The 20,464-nt window shown below is 43.3% G+C and overlaps 1 protein-coding gene across 1 annotated transcript; it reads left to right on the top strand.

The window, feature by feature from the left end:
* The first annotated feature begins 386 nt into the window (after positions 1-386).
* atp8b1 (ATPase phospholipid transporting 8B1) lies at positions 387-18,999 on the top strand. The gene is made up of 30 exons (XM_053874162.1): positions 387-550; positions 7,463-7,633; positions 7,793-7,890; positions 9,083-9,196; positions 9,321-9,419; positions 9,497-9,558; positions 9,633-9,705; positions 10,237-10,307; positions 10,698-10,780; positions 11,364-11,522; positions 11,930-12,018; positions 12,129-12,319; positions 12,397-12,481; positions 12,842-12,965; positions 13,202-13,245; positions 13,329-13,485; positions 13,568-13,756; positions 14,000-14,112; positions 14,185-14,349; positions 14,520-14,631; positions 14,716-14,791; positions 15,001-15,133; positions 15,202-15,330; positions 15,414-15,570; positions 15,646-15,869; positions 15,949-16,032; positions 16,431-16,676; positions 16,963-17,101; positions 17,220-17,350; positions 18,197-18,999. The coding sequence occupies exons 2-30, from the start codon at positions 7,480-7,482 to the stop codon at positions 18,428-18,430; spliced, it is 3,735 nt and encodes a 1,244-aa protein (XP_053730137.1). The 5' UTR covers positions 387-550; positions 7,463-7,479; the 3' UTR covers positions 18,431-18,999.
* The last annotated feature ends 1,465 nt before the right edge of the window (positions 19,000-20,464 follow it).

The following is a 20,464-nucleotide window of genomic DNA, read 5'->3' as shown; positions in this document are numbered from 1 at the left end:
CAGTGTAGTGTCGCAGTGTATGTGTGAGTAGTTGTCTTTCTTCAGGTACAATACAGGTACAATCTGTTGAGTTGTCATGTATGATGTAAGTTACTTACTTACATACCACACATATGTATATCAATGTTTTATCTGAAATTCTTATTTTATGTAAGGCTTTTTAAAACATTTTCGGGAGTGCAAACGTCACTGTGACGTCATGCCATCTTCGTTTTAATTAAGAAATCAATTACAGGCCTTAACCCGTGGGTCACGTGACCTGGGCATCAGCACCCACTCCTGGAGTTGCTGGCCCCGAAATATAGTTCTCCCGACCCCCCCGAAAAATCTTTTGCTCTGTCTTCCTTTGGAAAAGTCAAACTGGTCGGACCGGTCGGGCAGGTGAGTGCGGGCCGAGCAGGTGAAGCTGGAGGGGAAACAGGGCGGGGAGCCGCGCCGAGAAGCAGGAAGAACACAACAACATGGTGCGGTGACACCGCGGACGCGCCGACCGAGAAATACACTGGCTACTGACTGCTTCAAGTCGCCGCTAACTTGGAGAGGACACGCGGTAAGTTGAGTTTGAAGTTCTGTTTAGTCTTGTCTGAGGTCAGGAGCGCAGGAGCGTTTCACCTGGACGGCCGCATCTCTCTCGTCAGAGACGTTACCTGCGGTGTTGCTAAAGGTCACACAGCACTCGACTCATCACCGAAGTCACTGTTTGGCAAAATGCATTTCCTTCACTTATTTTCTGTTAGTATTACTATGAAGAGCGAACGTATTCGTGATAGAAAGGCGACTCATACACTTATTAAATTACTCTTAAGGATCAATTATGTCCCTTTCATTGAAGCACAGGTCCAACGATGTCTCTTCCCTCTGTTGACTGTCCCTTTGACACACGTGACGTCTGTTACATGTACTTTGCTGAAGTTTATTTTTAAGGATGCTCACTCACATTTTAAAACTCATTCCTCCTCAGGAAAAGTAGCACAATTAAGAGCTCTGTGGGCTGAAGGGGAAAGAAATGTACCCCGAAATAATCTGAATTCAAATATGTAAAGTCATGCAACTCACTGATGTGTAGCTGTATCTCATTAAAATGCCTTAAACAGCCAGAAAACTATGTAGGAAGTCAGGATTTAAGTACGAAACATGGTCTGTTTTCTTAGGTTTTAAAGACGTCTCTAAATGAACAATGTCTAGTAGATTATGTGTTCTTCTGTGCTTCTAGTCTAATGTTGCTTTTCAAATATTTACTTGTTCCTTTGTTGGACAAGTTCTCTGAAAAGAAGCTGCCACATGAAATACAGGGAAAGAAAACGCTGGTAAATCTGTGTCGGCTTTTTCGAGACCTCTTCATTACCAGAAATGACATTAAAATGAGCCCGACAACACTGATGTTTAACATTTCATCATTGGTGGACAAACCTGATTTTGGGGACAATTGTCGATGTAGGCCAAAGTTATTGAATCATGTCCACGTCATGCTTCAATTCCAGGTTTTGCCCCAGTGTTTTCAGTGACACCCTAATGTCAATGAAATCTCTGAATGAGTGGTTCGATCGTGTGTTGTATAGCAACACTTGTGGGCACCAGTTCTTGGAAACACACCGCCTCCTGGGAAACTTTTGCTGTTTGGGGTTATTTGTGAGGATCTTTTGCTGGTCCTTATGAGGTTAAGCTTCAATTTGAGGATTAAAACTTCAAAATAACGGGGACATTATAATTCAATTTAAGTTTGGTTTTGGCCCTGGTTAAGGTTATTTGTTTTGGATGGTTAATTTAAGGGTGAGAGGCTGGGAGAAGGGTTGTGGCGATGAGTGGACCCCACAAAGATGGTGTGATAAATCTGTTTGTGTGTCCATCATCTGCGGCCATTAAAAGTGTGTGAAAGCTGAATACAGCGTCTTCTGCCTGGCACTGGGAACCTGTTTTTCTGTTTCTAATTATAGTGTATCTTCTTTTTAAGTTGGGACAAAAGGCAAAGCCTTCGGATGCCTCAAATACTTTCAGCTGATTCAGGCACTTGGATTTGTTTAGGCTCTTCAACCTTAATCAGCCTTGCTGTTTGTTTCTTGAGCCTGTCTGAAGGTGAAGCCAGATTCAAGTCTTTTGATTATGGAAATACTGACGTCTTATGTAAATGCCGGACCACGCAGCAGTGGAGAACAATTTGAATTGTTACTTGAGGGGCGATTTGTGAGAAGGTTGTGTAAGGTTGACATGCTGAAGACGTGTTCTTATGGTTTGGTGTGGAGCACTGTTGAAGGTGTAAAACAATTATCTTTTGTGTTTAAAACTTTCAGTCCCAGCTTTTAGGTTAGCCATACATTCCAAGCTAAAGTTAAATGGAGGAATGTTTTGAATATTGTGGGCGTAATGTTCCAGATGCCCCTCAATGGAAGTGGAAATCGGCGATCTCTGTATATTAAGTCTCTTCAATGACTGTATACGGTCGATACTACCTCCTCTGTGGCAGCCTGCTTCTTATACAGTAGTTTTTTTTTTGTATTTTTTTTACAACAAGAATTATCCCAAACTCCCAAACAATCCTCAATCCGTCAGGGGCATGAAAAGTAAGCCAGAATCTTGCAAGTGAACTCAAAATAGTGTTTAATGTTTTTAAGCCCTCATCTTCACGTGGTCTTAAAAGGCTTCTCAGTCCACCACACAATCAAAACAACAAGCAGTAGGCGCTAGGCCTGGTTGAGCTAACATTTGCCTTCTGGAATGAATTAAACATAATACAAATAGCAGATCCTTCAATTGTCAGCAGGTCTTACAGTCTGTGTGCAGCTGGACGTTGTAAACCACATTCAAACCATTTCATTATGAAACAGTTTTTGATCATAAATAGTCTCTTTTGTCCAGGCGTTTTCACAGCTGTGTCCTTATCACACATCGAGCGCCAGTAAAATCCACGTAAATTAGAAGTCAAATGTGATTTGACTACGAGATAAAGACTCTACCAATTCACTTTTCCAACAAGTAGCTCTTCATTTTCGTTTTCCTTTCCTGGACCAAGCAACTTCAGGCTGCGACGTGTGGTGGGAACTCCAGACAGTATGATATCGTAAAATGGTTTCGCTGATGCTTTGCTCAGGGCGGCAGACTGTGCGGTGGGAATCATTACCTGGGCTCCTGCTGTGAGTAGAACACAAAGCATGTTCTTAATAGAGGAATGAATAAAGTGCTTCGCATAATTAACTTGGGAGCATCACAACGACGTTTAAAAACACAGGTACTAAAGCATTCATTTCTAAATTTTAAATCACTGGCTCCTTTAAATCTGAAGAGCCTTAAGGCGATGTTGCAATGTCTATGATTTCCGTTTCACCCAATACACTAAAACACACAACCCTATTTGGCTCATCAGAATCCCTCTTCCAGTCAACGTCAGAAAAAGAACTTTAGATTTCTACATTTAAAAGCCACTTGTTTTTTAAAACCAGTTTTTCAAATGTTGCGTGAATATGTTTGGACTGTTTGATACATTTGAGTTGGTGCCTCTTGTTCTGTAAACCTTCAGAGATTAACAACATGGATCGTTCTATTGACTCATGTGACGTTGAACCAACAGAGCGGTGACAATGCAGGCTTTGTCATCTGTTGTCAATCTCAGGGTGCTTTCGTAAACAAGATTGCGAAATAGACATGGTTGTCAGTTGGGTTGCACAGTCCGGACTGAAATCCATATCTTGGAATAAATATTGTTGAGGTCATGAACCCTCATGGTCTTCTGGAGAATGTGAGCGTGAGAAGGACAGTGGTGTTGTGGCGTAGTGGATTCTTCTCTTCCTTGTATTTCTTTTGGCTGAAACGTGACAATGTTTATCCACCGTTATTACTCCATGTGTCATCTAAATCACCTTCCTTCATCCTGGATTATGTCCACGAAGCTTCGCAACGCGGTAATGAACGTGTACTCGCTGGCTTACATTCTTTTTGTTCGTCAAGTGCTTGGCAGCGAAGCAGCCCTACTGCAAGAGAATGATTCATCTCTGTGATGAATTAGTTAATTATTTTTACGTGGTTTTTGCTCCACCATATTTAGACAAAAGCCTTGCTCAGCCATGTCCAGCCTGCTCAGAGTTTTTATACGCAGAATTCTTTCTAATTTCTGAGGCTGTTTAAAGCAGACATACGGACGGTAGATGAGCAGATATAAAAATAGAAAAAAAAAGTTAAAATAAAATAAAATATCCCCTTATTTATTGTTGTCATATTGGCACTCCTGGTATTCCATAGCTTTTAGCATCCTTTAACTATTAATTAAATTACGGCTTTAGGCGCGAGGACACACCCTCATCTTATGGCTTGGTGATCCCCCGACCCACCAAACAACAGACAATAGCAGCATCATTGTGCTTTTGTTTACTGCAGCCATGGTGTATCTCCCCCAGGTGATGCAGCAACCTCTAACAGCGCCTTTTCTTGTCCTCGTCTCTCGAATCCTGGCCTTTCTACCAAAAATCCAGCGTGTTTTCGGGCGAACTGACTCATAGCCTTCGCTAGTGGAGCCAAGCTCTAGTCAATCTGCAAATCATATTAACATAGCAAGAATATTTAATATTCAATGCTCCATGTTTTATTAAAAATCCTACAATGTTGATAAATGGTGGGATGAAATTGCACTCATTGACCTCATTGCCTTCTGAGTGGAGTCACAGTTGTAGCGTATTTAATAGTTATATATTTCATTTAATTTCCATCTTAAGTCAACAGCTTGGTTGACGCTGCGCTGGTTTTATCCTTTTGCTCCTGGACGTCCTGACTGGATGAAATTTGTCATACTTATGTGTGCGTACGTTCAGACCAGGCTATTAAAAATATTGGGTAATCATTGGATTTGCGTTGGATTTTTAGACATACAACAACATTCAACTCATTTGCAAGGTTGAATGGGTGGTAGTTATTCTGTTTTAAGATGATCAGTGCAGAAATAAAATGTGATTGTTATTCAAAGGTTTGTCATCCAGAGTGTGTGGATCCTTCAGGGCCCAGAGTGTGTGTGTGAGTCACCTCTCTGTGTCAGAGAAGTGCTCAAGTTTCACTCAGGTATGCTCTCCACGCCAGACTGCGTGGCTCCCGCCCCTCCTCCTCTTCCTACGTCCTCCTTGTCGTCATAGAGACATCCTGGACACGCAAATACCTGTTTTCTAGGACAGCGAGCACGGGACTAGCTATCCATCTGTAGCTGAGCAAGATGTCATGTGAGGGCACCTGTAGAACCATGAGTCAGCTTCTTATTTTTCATTGCTAGAGCCTTCATTTTCCTCCTTGGTGCCATTATGTTGGCTATGGTTTTGCAGATATTTCAGGCAGTAAGTGATGTGTTTTTCAGTGGTGAAAAAACGCTACCACATTAGGCTGTCTCTGGAGTTAAGTGAGGAAAGGTGTGTTCAAATATAAGCTCTGTATTCCAGTGGAATGGAAACCAAACCAAACCAGATGTGATGAAGTGATGATCCTTATCTTTGTTCTTTTGAAGATTGATTGCTGATAGACACTTTTGTTTTCTTTACAAGGGAGCGCTGACTCAGCAACTTTAGTGAGAGGACTTTCGGGTTTATTTGAGTCAATACAAACTATTCTACCTTTACACTGCATAAAAGTGACTCTTGACTCCAGACGGCTATCAATGCTCTCACTCTGCTTTTCTCCAAATAGTTTTCAGTTATTGATGAAGATCAAATATTTGTCGGATTAAATTAGTAATCTATTTTAATCTGCATATATTCACGGTGTAATTGAAAACAACAGTTATGAATGCCAATTGCGACATCTGCTGATAGTGCTGCTTGCGTCCCTCCTCCTAGATTCTTAGGTGCTCCCCGCCACCCACATAGCATGTTCAAACTTGTCTCACTTTACTTTTACTTCATTCAGTCTCCACAGTTGTCACTGACAAACTTGTCCTAACAAGTGAATAAGCTTAAATAAGCATTTTATTGATGCCCTTTGTTTCACTGGTGGCGGCCTTTTCCAGGATTGGGGTCTGTATTTAGGGGGAATTAATCGGAAGATATCCTTCACAATATTCTCAGCATTCACACTGAGATCTTTTCTTACATGCAGACAATTCTAACTCTGGACCCATGACAACCTGGGATTATTGTTGATGAGTTTAGGCATGACAGAACACGACAGAAAAAAGAGTTGAGAGTTTAAACCATTTTTGCCCATTTAGCATTCCATCATGAAGAACGAGACAGGCTACAACAAAATAAAGAGGAAATTAGTCATGAGAGAGAAAACATAGGTCACTTGGATCATTTGTGGGAGCCAGCAAAAAAATTAAACCATAATAAAATACACAGAGTGACTGTAAGAAAACATAGAAATTGATGAAAATGTGTTTTTCAAATTAATATAATGTCAGTTAGCAGGATATATTAGGACAAATTGCCAAATTAATGAAAAATGAAAAAAACTTTGTCTAAAAATTTGTTATATATTGAAGAAAAGTGAAAAGAATTAGCTCAGTCTACATGAAACATGAGGTCTCTCTACAAAAAGCAAAAATGGTGACGATTGCATTACACAGTTTCACATTCACACGCGTTCAGACAGGTTATGCAAATGGACTTGAACCTGAAAAAATAAAAAACTGATGTGAAATCAATGGTGAGTCCTGAGGAATGGAGGATGTAGCTGAGTTGTTTGGGAGAAGGAGAAACAATGAAGACTGTCGCACACACCTTTGCTCCAGAAGAGAGGCCGTGAGTCAAAGCTGAAGTTGTTTGCAACATTCCATTGAGTTTGGAAATGTGGATGATGGAAGATGCAAAACACAATGCGAAATTTGGGTGTGTGTAGTTGCCCACACACACTGTGAGCTCGCTCTGGTAGAACTTCATTTGGTTGTGTGAGAGTAAATGTGGAAAAACTTGTTCACACGGAATGAAATGTGGTTGATGGTTTAGTCGTGGCAGAACAAGTGAGACTTTACTGGAAACCTGTCGACAAAATGACAGACCTGTGTGCCTGTGACTTCATATATTATCATTATCTCAGCCTTGAAAACATCGAACATGATGGTCTTTGCTTTTTCTCATAGAACATGTTAAACGAACATTTTGAATGCAGCCTTGTCGCCTTGCGTGACAAAGGTTAAATGTATGACAACGTTGACGAACAGCACAAACTGGTGCGATTACAGTCATGTTTCCTGAAAGACAAAGTTGATCTGATATGCAAAAATGTTCATCCACTTATTTATTTATGTATAACGTGAACAAATCATTCGATACATCAGGTCACAAAGTCTAACAAAGGTCCACTGTAGTAATGCTAGACGAAATGCAACGTATATTAATCATATAAATTATATGAATTTTATCCCCTTCAAATGAGACTCTCACAAGAATTCAAGATTGTTGTGTTCAAGTCATCCCACAGGCTGAATTCTGGCCTTAGATGAAAAATGTCCACATATTTTTAAATCATTTAGTGACACTGACTCTGTGTGCATCCACAGACGTGTGACACGCAACGATGAGTCGACCACGCACCAACTCCGTGGGGCCCGACGATGAGGTCATGCCGTACAGTGACGATGAGACGGATGACGAATTGGAAGTGCCGAGCGAGGAGGAAGTGGAGCCAGCGGCGGGAGACCTGGAGCCTGAAGTGGAAATCAGGCCGAGTGGTAAGACTCCACATGTCCGAGACTGTCACGACAGGCCCAGTGGATTGTTCTGAGATTTGTACTCATGAGTCCTCACCAGTGTTTGTAGTCTAACTTTTGAGGCGTTTATTTCTCTCTTCATCTTTGAGGGTTCGGCTCATTAACTTCACCTGTTTTCAGAAATGGGGTGGAAGGTGAAGGCCAACGACCGGCCGTACCATCAGCTGCCAGAGTTCCAAAAGAAAGTCTTCCTCTGCATCAAAAAGAGCAGATACTCAGTGAGTGCCAACCTGCGAAAACATGACTGCATATACAGCATGTGTACGCTCAATTACACAAATGTTTATTTTGATCGAACAAACTGACGGTAAATGTTTTCTGATTGATTCTGATTTCATGTTCTCACTACAATTTCCACTATTTACGTTATTAATGGGGTCATAGGCGGTCGGACACCTAAACCCACACCATGACCACAGCATGCAGAGACCAAGTCTTGGGCCCTCAACTAGGCCTGAACTGTACATTACTGTCATTTATCAATCGGCCAGCCCAACCCCAAAGTTTTGGTCTCGGACTTGGTCCCTGTCTTGACTACACCACAGATATAGAGAGTCAACCACTCACTCTCAGTACAGCCGATTTAGAGTGTACAGTCAAACTTGCTCTGTATTTGGACTTTGGGCGGATGCCGGAGTTCACACAATGCCACCCAGACAGGAGCCAAGAGTTGCCTGAAGTGGCCACCACGCCACCATAGGGCCACATTCTAACCGTTGGCGCACATATGTGGGAACCAAAAATTACATTCAAACTATAGACTGCTACCTATGTCGTTTCAGAGGTCCCGTTTGTCCAGCATGAACGCTTGAACAGCTTTTGTGTTAATCCTTTGTTAGCTTGTTAACTATGATACTCTAATATATCATTCTTTGTGGTGTTTTAAAAACTTGTGTGCTTATTTGTGCAATTGTCTGAGTTAGTTGTGCGTATTGAAGTGAAACTTTGACACAATCATGACCACAATAAAGCAAGATTAGATTAGATTAGATGTCAAATGTTGCAAACAATTCTCACAAGTTTAGAAGATAAATATGTATTTAGCAGTCAACAACATGAAGTGAGGAATCATTTTAAAATGGCAGCTTGAAATGACATGCTCCATTTCAGCTGGTTAGTCATGTCGTGCTCCGACAGCAGGCACATCCAGGGGAGACTTTGTGTCGCTGTTATCAAGCAGAAACCTGATCTGAGCTCACAAGAGGAAACTCGACTCATGAAAAATTTCTAACCTTCTGCTACACAATATCATTTACAAACAGTAAACTTGATTGTTTTTGTCAAGTCAAACAAGTGCGTGATATGAAGCAGTGCCTGACGTGAGGTAGCGTAGAGTAACGGCTGAATCTCCTTTTAGAGTAGTAAACCTGACTGTATGTTTCAAGTCTAAAATAAGGTTTCCTCCTGCAGGGAAATGCCATAAAGACCTACAAGTACAACGTCATCACCTTCCTCCCTCTCAACCTCTACGAGCAGTTCAAGAGAGCAGCCAACCTCTACTTCTTGGCTCTGCTCATCTTACAGGTATGCTGTACTTGAATCACTGCGTCCGTCGTACAAGTGCCAACCTGAGTTCAGCTCTCACACTGTTGCATGTCCTGTCAACTGTTCAAGTCTTCTAAGCTTGAGTATCTCCACTTGTCTCCAGGTCATTCCAGACATCTCCACACTGCCCTGGTATACAACACTGATTCCATTGGTTGTCGTGTTGGGGGTCACCGCTATCAAAGATCTAGTGGATGATCTGGTGAGGACCGTTACCTGACCCGGGCTCATTTAGGTCCTTTAAAATGACAGTTAGAGTTATGAGTTATTGTCCTCCAGGCCAGACACAGAATGGACAAGGAGATCAACAACAGACGGTGTGATGTGCTGCTCGATGGCAGGTCAGACTCACACAAGCATAATGCCATCATTGTCATATTTGGAGAAAAACAATAATTCTCACATTTGTTTTTAGATTTCAAGAATCAAGGTGGCGGAACATCCAAGTGGGGGATGTGGTTCGCATCAGGAAAAATGACTTCATTCCGGTATGCTTGAGAGACTTTCTATCACACAAACTCTTGTCAATCTTTTCTTTTTGCTCCAAGTTGTGAAACATGCATGAGAACATGCCTGTTAACTTTCTGAAACTCACCGCATTTTATCAGGAAATCACATTTGATATGAACCTTTCATTCAAAGTTGACAACAGAGTCAACTTCAACTGTTGCTGTACATTTGGGCACTTGTGGTATATTGATAAAGTAGGTGATGATTATTTATATAGCTGGTGTCCACAGCGGGGTGCTGACCAAAGTATTAAAACATTAAAAGCCTTCATCACCATCGCCTGCATCTAGGCCAATGCACACGTCTTGTTTGGTCTGTTGGAGATTATGTGGCGTAATTTCTCATTATGGAAATTTTAGATCATAAAGGTGAAAGTGAAATTAGCAGTTAGGACCACCTGGGTTTATACTTGTATCAGTAGTGTAAGAATCCACTTGATCATTACTGGCCTGAATTTAGCTTTTTATGTGGAGCCACGTAAGAGTGTGTATTTATTGTTTCCTTGCCAGGCCGACCTTCTCCTGTTGTCCACCACCAATCCAAACAGTTTGTGCTATGTGGAAACGGCGGAACTTGACGGGTGAGAACCAAAAAGGCAATACGTTCCAGGGTGATATTTCCACTTTGGTGAATGTTTGTGTAGCCGGTCATTTGGATAAGTCTTTGGCAAATACATTAGCCTCCATAGCCGCCCGGTTACCTGATATGGGAGCAACACCTGGAAGTCAAACACCAAGGATAAAGCATCCTGTGGTGGTGTTTGCACTGGAATATAACTTTTCTAGAGCTGACATGAAAACCACACTCTTTTATCAGCTGTGTTTGATTTTCCAAATAAAGTTTAGATAACATTTTCTGTACGAATTGTGGAAATCTGTTGACTCAGGCTTGATAATTTAATAGAATATTTTAGAGCTGCTGGTTACCAGTGTCGTGTGAATCATAATGTTTGAATGTGGTTTTGTTGCAGCGAAACCAACCTTAAATTCAAGATGGGGCTTCGCGTGACTGATGAGCTGCTGCAGGAGGAGCGACAGCTGGCCCAGTTTGACGGTGACACTCTTTTCCAGCGTATTTGTTGATGTGACAAACACGGGTTTGTCTTGGTCAGTGTTTCCCCATCTGAAGTTGTCAGCTTCCTCAGCCTTTACCCATCTTGTGCATCCAAATGACACACTGTTCAAACGTATTTTCCCGCATTGTTGATGTTGAAAATTGATTTACATAGACAGGAACTGTTTTATTCTAATGTAAAGTATCCAGGTTTCAACGTGTGGATGCTCTATTTTGTGTTCATAAAGCACTTTTTTTAGAGACAGAAAGGAAATGGCTGCAAAGAGCCGAAACCGGTTTGTACGCTTATTGAGGATGAGAGGTTCAGCCATCTTGGACAGGCTCGGAGCGTCCGTGCTCCCGCTGCTGCCCCATGACCTGATGGATAAATTTAGCAAATTTAGTTGGTTTCTGAGCACTTGCCTACAGAATGAACTCATTCCCATAGGAAGTTAAAGAACCCAGGTTAATGATATACTGTCCATCTTCAAGTGTTTCCATCTGACAAAAGCATCCTTAAGTGATCTAGCTTGCATAAAGAATCCTTCAATTCTGCAATAGTCAGTCTTTGTCTCTCCTGCAGCCCTGATCGAGTGTGAGGAGCCCAACAATCGTCTGGACAAGTTCACTGGGACAATGAAATGGAACCGCGAGAGCTACCCTCTGGACCTGGACAACATGCTGCTCCGAGGGTGCAAGGTCCGAAATACAGACATAGTTCATGGACTAGTCATCTTTGCTGGTGAGAAGCCACTCGATTGTCAAATGAGATGATCAATGAAAAAGTGAAAGCAAGTAATCTCGTATTCTAGGAAGGGTCATGAAATACAGAGCGAGCACACGTTACATTCTATGCTGAGTTTATGATATTTGTTATTTTAGTGGACTCAGAGTGAGCCTCCATGTCAAAATGCATTTATAGCAATTCATCACATACAAGTTTTCAGTCTGCTGGGACACTTACCTTGGAAACTTTGGGTAAAATATTCACTCTGGTCCAAGCTGACACTCCAATAGACAATAATTCTGACTTATGGTTTAGGGGAACCAATAGAGAACTTGCACAGAGTGTGAACGTTTGTGGGAATACTAACTAATAAGGAGTGCCCTGTTCCAGTAAATGTATTTCAATGATGTTTTATTTCAAAGGTGCTGACACTAAAATCATGAGGAACGGCGGAAAAACCAGATTCAAGAGGACAAAAATCGACGAGCTCATGAACTACATGGTTTATACAGTAGGTTCCCATGTCTGGAGTGATATTTGAGGCTTTTCCGTAGAGTTTCTGATGCTTAAATCTCGTCTCCTCGTAGCTGAATCGTCAACAGTCTTGTACTCTCTCTGCAGATCTTCGCCCTGCTGATCCTGGTGGCCGCTGGTCTGGCCATCGGACACACCTTCTGGTACGACGAGATCGGCTCTAAAGCCTGGTACCTGTTCGATGGCAAAGACCACGATTCCTCCTACAGAGGTTTCCTGAGTTTTTGGGGATACATCATCGTCCTTAACACCATGGTGCCCATTTCCCTCTATGTCAGGTCAGCACAGCCACCCTGAGTGTCTTTAGGTGTTTTGGTTGAGGAAGGTCTCAAAGACTAAAGTGACTGTGTGACAGTGTGGAAGTGATTCGTCTGGGGCAGAGCAAGTTCATCAACTGGGACCTTCAGATGTATTTTCCACAGAAAGACACGCCAGCAAAGGTACTTTAATCGCTTTTGAATTTCATTCCACAGATTCCACTAACAGGAAGATTTTGTTAGTTATTTTTGTGTATTGTTTTGTTATTTAATCGTAGCCCATGTCATGAACTATGACGGATACTTGCTGTCTTAAGTGTAGCATGTTTCAAATTTAGTTTTTTTTTTTTTTTCCCCTGCATTCACTTGTAGTTTTATAAGATCTCTATCTACAGTTGTGAATATAGGACGGCTCACATTGTTACTCTTCCCTTCTGATATTTACACGTTCATGTTCCTAAACAACCTTTCCTGCTGTGTTTTGGAGCTGAGCTTTAACAAGTACTGCTAATGATGTTTCCTCTTCTCCCGTTTCATCCTCAGGCCCGGACCACCACCCTGAACGAGCAGCTCGGACAGATAGAGTACATCTTCTCCGACAAGACGGGAACTCTGACGCAGAACGTCATGCAGTTCAAGAAGTGCACGATTGCTGCGCGAAAATATGGTAAGACTGGGCTGGCTTTGTTGTGTTCAACCCTCTCAAGTCTAAAACATATTTAAAACGTATTTAACTTTTTTATTTGTGGAAGACATTTGAAATTTAAAATCGTTATCATCTACAGTATGGTGTAATTCAGACTAACTTCTTATGATCTAATGGGTAGAGTTGGAAGAAATATATGAATCAGAAGTGACGTATGGATTCAAATATCAGCTGTAATGCCTCTTCCCCACCACCAGGGGATCCCACCACTGCTGAGGGAGTTAATTTGGACCGAGGAAGGGTAATTCATCTTTCACCATATAAAATGTTTTGTTGAGCTATATCTGTACTTTTCTTACTTCTTCCATCTTGTCTCACGACCAGCCTGTAGACTGGAGTTGGAACAAGTACGCAGACAAAAAGTTCCAGTTCATGGATCACTCCTTGGTAGCAGTGGTGAGATCCAAGAAGGACAAAGAAGCCATGGAGTTTTTCAAACTCCTGTCTCTGTGTCACACCGTCATGGTGGAGCAGAAGGACGGTGAGGACACCTTCCTCTTTTGGGTGCTTGACGACGAGTGCTGCATCGGTGTTGACGCGTGTGATGCCTTGGGTCGTCCTAGGAGAACTGGTCTACCAGGCGGCGTCTCCTGATGAGGGCGCTCTCGTCACCGCTGCCAGGAACCTCGGCTTTGTGTTTCTTTCTCGCACCCAGGACACAATCACCATCAGAGAAATGGACCAGGAGGCCACCTATGAGATGCTGGCCCTGCTGGACTTCAACTCGGACCGCAAACGAATGTCCATCATCCGTGCGTGTGACATTGATGCTTTCTCTCCCTGAACCACTGAGGGTGTTTGTAGAAATTGACTTCCTGAACACAATCGCTTGTTAATGCTGGAATAAAGGCAGGATGACTTTACAGCTTCTCACCGATATTGTTGTAGTATTATAAGAAGTACAGCAACCTCCTATAAATCTTTACTAGATCAACTTTAATGCTATAATGAACTTAAGCCATTGTTTAATCCTGCTTCCTCTCTCTGTCTTACAGTGAAGTTCCCTGACGGTCGGATCCGTCTGTACTGTAAAGGGGCTGACACGGTCATCTATGAGCGACTCTCTCCAAACTCCAAATACAAGGAGTACACTCAGTCCTCCCTGGATGTCAGTAACCGCCGCCCATCTTACCCAAAATACAGACCATGATTATGTTAAATAACTGTGTGCTGGGTGCAGGACTTTGCCAACGAGACGCTGCGAACTCTGTGCTTGTGCTACAAAGACATCAGCACCAACGAGTATGAGGCGTGGTCCAGGAAACACAAGGAGGCTCAGGTGGTCTTGGCCAACCGAGATGCTGCTCTTGATCGAGTGTACGAGCTGATAGAGAACAACCTGATGGTGAGTGTCTGTTGACACGTTGTGTTTTTCCTCTTCAGCAATGGAATCTTGCATAGAACGATAGAGCATCATCGCATCAATCATTTGTGTTTGCCAAACCTGACTAACCATAAGTTGGTAAAGCTGTTGAGATTCATTTTTTGTTTCAAACAATCTGTTGCTCTCTCCAGCTGATTGGAGCGACAGCCATCGAGGACAAGCTTCAGGATGGAGTTCCAGAGACCATCGCGAAACTGGCCAAGGCGGACATCAAGATCTGGGTTCTAACTGGTGATAAGAAAGGTACAACTGCAGAGGATTTTTCCTGTAGCGCCACGCTTTGAGTCGTGTCTGCAATCTCTTCTGATGACTGTGCTGTGGTCGCAGAGACGGCAGAAAACATTGGCTTCTCCTGTTCACTCCTGACTGATGACATGAATATCCATTACGGAGAAGATGTGAAGTAAGTCTGTTCATCTCCATCAAGCGCTATTTATGACTTTTCATTCACCATCAAGATGTTGTGATTGCATCATCTGATGTAGATGATGTGTGTTTGTCTTCTGGGAGCCTTGTAGTGTAGAGTGCTTTTCTCTGTTCAGTCACTTTCAGCTTCAACACTGCTGTCATTGTTCTTTCTATATTAAATCTATTATTCTGCGTGGCCTCCAGTGAGAAGCTGAGGGTCCGACAGGCGCGCAGGAGAGTCGACCCTGAGACTTACAGCAGGAACAGAAAGAAAATGGTTGACCCTTTTTTCACTGAGCCAGGCAAGAACGCTCTCATCATCACAGGAGGATGGCTGGTGAGTTCGGGGGACGTACAGGGTGCTTCATACTGTATTGCATTTACACACCTGTTTCATTCTGTCAGAACGAGATTCTATACGAAAAGAAGAAGAAGCGAAGACGTCTGCGACTTCGTCGGCTGGGAAGGAGGCCGCCCCCGGCCACCCCCGAGGACGGACAGCCCATGAACGACTGGGAAAAGGAACTCAGACAGGTGGGAAGCGCTGGCAGAAACATGACAAGGATGCGGCACACATGAGTGCGAAATGCACATACACACGACTGCTCTTTGCCCAGATCGACTTTGTGGACATGGCCTGTGAGTGCGAAGCTGTCATCTGCTGCCGTGTCACGCCGAAGCAGAAGGCCAACGTCGTCAGTTTGGTGAAGAAGTACAAGAAAGCAGTGACCCTGTCCATCGGAGACGGCGCCAATGACGTCAACATGATCAAGAGTAAGTCACAGATCGAATCTCTTAGGAGACAGAGTCTGTTCTGGAGCTGATGCTGTGAATGATCGGCCCCTGCAGCGGCGGACATCGGTGTGGGAATCAGTGGTCAGGAGGGGATGCAGGCCGTCATGTCCAGCGACTACGCCTTTGCCCAGTTTCGGTACCTGCAGCGCCTCCTGCTGGTGCATGGCCGTTGGTCATACATCCGCATGTGCAAGTTCCTCCGGTTCTTCTTCTTCAAGAACTTTGCCTTCACTCTGGTTCACTTCTGGTACTCTTTCTTCAGCGGATACTCGTCACAGGTCGGCGCCTCACACCAGTACTCTACTGATGCTTTTCTATCCACGAGAAACTTTTTCCTGAGCTTATTTTCTGATGCAGGTGGCTTACGAGGACTGGTTCATCACTCTGTACAACCTGTGTTACAGCAGCTTGCCAGTGCTGCTAGTTGGACTTCTCGACCAGGTAAAATAGAATCATATATTTCTACTTTTCCCTTGTTTATTCATAGTAATTTAAATCCAAAGCCTATTTTGTAAGTCCGCAGTGGGTGTAGAGAAGCTCAGCATCTTCATCTCTGCTACCTCCAGCTCTGCCTCCTGTCTTTTCCTCAGTGCCACTGTTTCCAAACCATACAACATTGCTGGCCTGACCACTAATAATAGCCTTATTACGTGCTTATTTACTGTTATAACCAGCTATGATGTTTAGAGTGGACGTTCACTGACCACTCCTGAGCAAATATACTTTATAATGATTAATTGCTGGTTAATATGCTGCTAATACATGTATGAATAAGTTGCTCATCCATGGTAATACATGTCCCTTAATCTAAAGTGAAACCAAAATGTTTGCTCTTGCAGGACGTTAACGACAAACTCAGCCTGAAGTTTCCCAAACTCTACCTGCCAGGCCAGCAAGGACTCTTATTCAACTACAAAAACTTCTTCATCAGCTTGTTCCACGGCATCTTCGTCTCCCTCATCCTCTTCTTCATCCCATACGGAGCGTTTCTGCAAACCATGGGACAAGACGGAGAAGCCCCCTCGGACTACCAGTCCTTCGCCGTCGTTACTGCCTCGTCTCTGGTTTTCACTGTCAACCTGCAGGTAATGCAGTCGCGCCGTGCCGTCAGCGGCTGCCATGTTTGGAAATGCGCTCCATTCTCTTTGGTCATTTGGTCCTGAAATCCTCAAGCCTTCAAATGATTCAGTCCTGAGTTGGCCAGTTAAGAAACCTTAAGTAAGAAAAAAAGAAAAGGTTTTGTGTTATATATTTTTGTTTTGTAATATCTCATATATAAAGTGACTTCAAACTTCATCCATATATTTGCATAGCTTGAAGAGATTCAGAGTTTTAAAGCTGAAAACTGCTGTCTCCTTTAAATGTCTCCAGATCTCACTGGACACCTCCTACTGGACCTTCGTCAACTGCTTTGCCGTTCTGGGAAGTATAGCCATTTACTTCGGGATCATGTTCGACATACACAGTGCTGGAATCCACGTCATCTTCCCGTCAGCGTTCACCTTCACTGGTTAGTCTCCTCTGGACCCTCCTGTTTCTCATGGTCTACAGCTGGATTTATAAGTTTGACTGTGCTGAAATGGAGCTTCGAAGCACTTTCAACCCTTCTGTGAATTCTCTGTCTGCAGGTGCAGCATCCAACGCTCTCCGCCAGCCGTACCTGTGGCTGACCATCATCCTGACTGTGGGCATCAGCCTGCTGCCTGTCATCTGCATCCAGTTCCTCCATAAAACTATCTGGCCATCAGTTGGAGACAAGGTGAGCTTCGCGGAGGTTTCTTCTGGACTGTCAAACATGTGGTTGCTGGTACAGCTTCATGAAGCCAACTGTGAATTAAATAGCCTTACAGCAAAGCGCTCTTTCATCTGACACAAACTATAATCGTAGCTGCAAATAACTGCGCACCACTTTGTTGTTGAAATGACTCTTTAGTGACACTAGATGGCAGTGCTACTCCAGACAGGGAAACCAGCGAGCCATTCTTATCCGTGCGGTGTCCTGTCACCCACTCCGTTTTCTACTGTGTAATGAGCCCATGTACTGTAGTGCAAAATTTTAAATATCTCAAGGATCATATTTAACCCAGTCACGGGATGTTAACTTGCTCATCCGTTGAGAGCTTATAATTGTTGTATTTGGTATGTGGTAAAAAGAAAAGGTGAGATTTTTGACCATGGGACCTAAAAATGATATGGCCATGAAGACATTCTTGGCCCATATATAGATGTTATTTGAGGCAAATGTAGCCTTCAGGCCTTGAGGTTGGTGTGCCTGGTCAATGTATGGTAAGAGTGAACTGTAGTCTAAATCTAAATGAAGTCAAGTGGTGAGGACTTTCACCCACAAATGGGTTCATGAAAATAGTAAATAATGTGTCAGCCTGTAACTAATAGTTAGATGTCATAAACCAGCACATCATGCATTTAGTGTGGGTCCATCATGACACAGTAACTAATGTGGAGGGATCACTTTGAGTCAGCTTTGTGCTAACCTTCCACTGGACTGTTTCAAAAGGAAGCCTCAGCACAGAGGGTGTTGGTGCGACATTTGTGCGTGTGTATTTCAAGTGTAAAGTGAAGTCCTTTTTGTCACGTTGTCCGGCAGGTCCAGAGGAACAGAAAGAGGTACGAGATGGAGATGAAGGAGGAGGAGAAAAAGAAGCAGCCCCCGGCCTTCCAGCGCGGCCAGCGTTCGCGCCGCTCGGGCTACGCTTTCTCCCACTCCAGAGGCTACGCCGACCTCATCGCCTCCGGACGCAGCATACGCCGCCGCCCCACACGCGGCGGTCCCCAAGACAGCATCAGAGAGGTTCCTCATGCGGAGGCGGAAAACATCTGAGGGACCACTGTGGGAGAGACTGTGAACTTCTGTGTGGTTCTCCTTCTACCCTTGAAGTTGCTGCTTCCAGAGGGGGGCACTAAACAATGGCCTGTGAAAGGACTTCATTCCTGATGTGAACTTGTGGAGCAAGCAGATGGGGAGGTTAGCGCCTTCCTCAGTTTGAGGTCCATGTTACTGATCCATATTTAAATTAGACATTTTAATTCTACTTTTTTTTAAAGCAGACCGCCCACCATCTTAGCCTGACTTTTCTAGCTCGAGAGAACATTTATGAACGACTGTCACTGAAGTCCAAACTTCCTCCTTCAACTGTCCTCTTATCATGTATAGTGATTAAAACTGGTTGACGCTAGGCCGGTCGGTGTACGGTGGGTGGAAGTTTTCAAGGTATATTAATTTAAACAGTAATGCATTTTGTCCTTCAAGTCTTTTTAAATGTTTGTTTTCGATGTGTATGCCGGATTTTATCGTTCAGCGTGTGCAAGGTGTGGACTTCCATGTCATCAAATGTTTATGGGATTTTAAACTCTGTACAATTAAATCTCATTTTTGATTTTTAATCTTAAGGAGTCACATTTTCATAAGGTCATGAAAAATCTTGGCAAGGATTGAGCATTTACCTCAGTGTTTCCACGACAAGTCCTACAATTAATTTTAGGATTTAAAAGGCCAAAGTACTTGATCTGTTACTTTCTTCCTTCAAAGCGGACGACTGCAGCGTCTGCAGTCGGACCAGCACCAGCACGGTCACTAAAGGGCATTTTTTTATCGTGTGCTTGTTAATAAAAGCCGAGGGCATGTGTATCTATCTGAACTCTGAGTCTGTGTTTCGGATGGTGACTAAAATGTGATTCATATCTGATGTTTAAACTAACTCAGTAAAATAAAGAGAGGAATGTTAGTGCTTCAAATTTGAAGGAAAACAAACTCTGGATTGTTCAGTCGCACCCTTGTGCTAAAATCCTCTTAAATCATCACATTAAACATCTGAAATATATCAAAATATCCTATTTGAGATTTCGTTTTGTTCAGACTGATTTGCCACCATCCTGCTGCAGTGGCACTGTATTTTTTTAAAAAGCCAAAAAGTAGCAATTTGAATTGAAACGCTGCTGTGCACCACCTTCTCCACCGACATTCTCTTTCACTTCCAGCTTCTGGATTTGCAGTGTTCAAAACCCCAAAAATATTCATATCCAGACGCTGCATCTCGGGAAGAAAACACAGAAATGACCTCCGGCAGTACAATTTAAAGGGCAGCAGATTGATAAGTGTGGTGGCGATGATCGTTGCTCAACAGTGCAGCTTGCTCTGCAGCTGCAGCCTTCATGAATTATTACGCTAAGCAGCAGCACATTAGTGGCTTCATTAGCTCTCAAACAAGGTGCATTCTTTTCAGTGTGGGAAGGTTTGCAGCGTTCTCTTACATTTCATGCATGCATACGTCTTTCAAGGGCCTCCATGCTTCATACCATTTTCACTGAAGTCGGCCGTCATTGTGAGCAGAAGTCAAGGGTGCAGCAGAGTGCAGGTGTATTCTAGTGTTTTTGTCTTCAACACCAAAGCAAATGGCCAGACTGGCTTGTTTCAGCACAGAGAAGCAACTTTAAACACAGTCATTTAAAGCACCTCCTGCCTTGTAAGTCTGTGTTGTTCCACATGAGGCTGTGAAGCCCACTGTCACTGTATGTTCCCAGTAAGCCGTTGACTGTCAAGCAGAACAACCACAGTGAGGAGGAACGTTCCACAAGCGCTGGCATGTCGCGTCCTCATCCATCTCCATGTGGTTCAAATGTTCTGTCACATGGAGCCATTTGTGAAAACAAATGAAGTCATTTGGATATATATTATCAGATCACGGGGCCAGTGATTACAGTAGTGAGTGATAAGTGGCTCTCTGTGTTGCTCGATGGGGATCGTTTGCCTTCAGGGCTCCAGTATTTCTGTAGAGAGGCGTCTGACTGACTGAACCATTTGCATGAGACCAAATACAGGAGCCTGTGTGTATCAGTCATACAGACGTGCCCATTT

The sequence above is a fragment of the Synchiropus splendidus genome, chromosome 1 (genome assembly GCF_027744825.2).
Source record: "Synchiropus splendidus isolate RoL2022-P1 chromosome 1, RoL_Sspl_1.0, whole genome shotgun sequence".
NCBI lineage: Eukaryota > Metazoa > Chordata > Actinopteri > Syngnathiformes > Callionymidae > Synchiropus > Synchiropus splendidus.
The sequence above is the reverse complement of the archived record's forward strand: the minus strand, read 5'-3'. Positions and strand labels throughout refer to the sequence as shown.

Coding starts and splice junctions, on each gene's coding strand:
- atp8b1 (XM_053874162.1), top strand. CDS start 7,480: ATGAGTCGACCACGCACCAACTCCGTGGGGCCCGACGATGAGGTCATG. Junction 14,632..14,715: donor TCTAACTGGTGATAAGAAAG/GTACAACTGCAG, acceptor CTGTGGTCGCAG/AGACGGCAGAAAACATTGGC. Junction 16,033..16,430: donor TAGTTGGACTTCTCGACCAG/GTAAAATAGAAT, acceptor TTGCTCTTGCAG/GACGTTAACGACAAACTCAG.